The 2,615-nt window shown below is 38.4% G+C and overlaps 1 protein-coding gene across 1 annotated transcript in view; it reads right to left on the minus strand.

The window, feature by feature from the left end:
- LOC122331274 (lysine-specific demethylase 7B-like) overlaps window positions 1–2,615 on the minus strand; it is an 8,970-nt gene that overhangs the window by 5,819 nt on the left and 536 nt on the right. The window contains exons 3-5 of the mRNA XM_043228839.1: window positions 2,243–2,399; window positions 2,039–2,156; window positions 1,714–1,874 (exon numbers count right to left, since the gene is read on the minus strand). Of these exons, the coding sequence (XP_043084774.1) occupies window positions 1,714–1,874; window positions 2,039–2,156; window positions 2,243–2,399 (436 nt within the window). The remainder of the gene's footprint in view (window positions 1–1,713; window positions 1,875–2,038; window positions 2,157–2,242; window positions 2,400–2,615) is intronic.

Below are 2,615 nucleotides of genomic sequence, written 5' to 3' on the forward strand. Positions count from 1 at the left end.
ACACACACACACACACACACACACACACACACAGCTGGCCAGCGTCTGACGACAGGGAACAGCTGGACGGACAGACCCACAAACCTAACTTAGAAAGGCTCAAGGCCAAACCTGGGAAGTGCACAAAACTGCAAAACTCTAAACTCCTTTTGAACTTACATTTTTATTATCGTCTTTAATTTCCAGCGATATCAAGTTAAAATTATGCAGTCAACATCTAAAGGGAAGACATTCTACGTTCACCCCAAAATGATTCATCATGTTTTTAGTATTTTACAGTATTAAATACTATTATTACACTATATAAATGCTATATAAAATTTATATATTTTCAGTTGAGTTCATGCTTCATTTCAGTAATTTTATGTGCTTTTGTCAGTTATTTTAAATGTTAAATAAGCTTCAACATTTATTTTAGTTTTAGTATTTCTAATTCTAATTTACATTTTTCATCCAGCATTTCAGTTTGTTTAAGCTTTATCATTACATTTCACTTTCTTAAGCAACAGACTGAACTTTAAAGACAGTTCCAGTCCCCATTAACTTATTATTATTATTATTATTATATGGAAAAGAGCAGCTCGAACACTCTGCCAAACCTCTTATTTCACGTTCCACAGAACATTCCAGATTTGGAATGACATGAATGTGACATACAGCACATTATGTAGCATACAATTGGTTAAAGACTGACCACACACACACAATATGCTTCTCAAAATCTGGCTATAAAAGGACGAATGAGTGTTTCTTATAATGTGTGTTTATCTTTTCTAAGAAAAGAAAAACAGGTGTAGGGGAAAAATGGAAGAAATGACAGACAGAAAAGGTTAGTGGCCTTTGTCTGTGCCCAACTGGCTGGGTAACATGATCTGATGAGTGGCCCACTCTTTCTCTTGCTCTCTCTCTCTCCCACACACACACACACACACCTCTTCCCCTCGACACCTGTTACTATTAAAACTCTTCCAGCTTAAAGATCAGCGGCGTGTGAAAGAGGGAGCCATGTAACATAAGCGTTGAGATAAAACAGCCCAATTGGGAACCTGAGCTCAGACTGACTGTGCCGCACAACAGCTTTGTAACTGGAGATGAAATGTTTTAGGCCTAATACAGAGGAGAGAGACGATAACCTCCACAGCTGTACAGGAGTTGGGTCTAAACCCATTCACTACCGGCACGGACGAATAAACGCAGTCACAATGCCACTCGGTAATCTAATGCTTTTCAGTCCAATGCATTTAAAGTTGTTCATTGAAAAAAAAAAAAAAAAAAACAGACTTGTTAGCTTAAATAAGATTACATTAAAACCAAACAGAGGCTCGAGTAATTCATCCAATAAAGCATTTATTACCTTATAAGCTATGAAAATTCACAGAATTAAATCATGACAGTAAAAAATAAAATAATCAGTCAATATAATATAAAATTTTATTATGTAAAAATAATTTGTAAGTGTGAATGTATTTTTTTAGGCTAGAAAGCTTAACAGAAGATTAAAATAACAGCAAATACTTTCAATATATGCACGCATATAAATCTTCCCTACTGCACAGATTTCGTGGGGGTCTGGTTAGGAGTCCAGATGTGTTATTGATCTAGTTGCATCTCTTTTGCTCTAGTGCCCCACTTGCCAGACACTCTCCCGAGCTGTTATCTGATAGACAGTAAATGCAGTGTACACACACACACACATACACGTTGAGCTCTTACCCACATAATGCTCCACATCACTGACAGAGAACGAGGGAGGGGGCAGTTTAAGCCCCAGTCCATCCAGGTCATGGACCACTATGGGGTAATGGAAGCCCTCCCTCTCCAGGTAGCGCTGGGTCACCTGGCTCCCCTGCATTGGCACCAGAATCTCATGGCCACTTTGAAAGACACAGAGATCAATTGCAAGTCTTATCAGGTCGGTGCAAATTCCAAAGCCATAACTACATGTAACTAACGGCTGCGATTATATACTAAACACACGCAAGTCAAAAGTAGGAAAGCTGAAGGTCTAATCAAGCTTTTTATCCAGAGGTGCTTGTACCTGGCAAAGCTCCTGGCCTGGAGTTGCTGTACAAACACAGCAGTTCCTGCCTGAACGGGGCGTGTGCCATCATTTGGCTCAGTGTAGTCATGCCTGTGCCAGTTGTTGCGCTTTTTCACTGCGAAAGAGAAGGAAACATTCATGAGAGCCATCCTGGAACACAACAAAAGCAATCGAGAAAGACGTGTAGATGCACACACTTACTCATGGAGGGTCCATGGATGGGCTCACAGTTGGGACAGTGATAAACATCGATATCAGCAGCATGGTGCTCCACTACCTGAACACAACTGAGAAAAAAAACAAAAACGCAAAATAAGTATCCTAATATAATTCTTTCACAACCATCCGAATGATGCAGCTACTAGCAAAGAACACCAACTATGTCTAAATCTTGCAATAATTTTTGTCAACAGTGTCAATCACAAAAAATATATACTAGGCTAAAAATAAAATATAAAAATCAAACTCACTGAAGACAAATAAACGGTTAAATAAAATAAAAAAACTAAATCACGATCAATAGAACAAACAATAGTGCTGTAAAACAAGTAATCTCATCCAAAATAAAACTTTG

This window comes from Puntigrus tetrazona, chromosome 25 (genome assembly GCF_018831695.1).
Source record: "Puntigrus tetrazona isolate hp1 chromosome 25, ASM1883169v1, whole genome shotgun sequence".
NCBI lineage: Eukaryota > Metazoa > Chordata > Actinopteri > Cypriniformes > Cyprinidae > Puntigrus > Puntigrus tetrazona.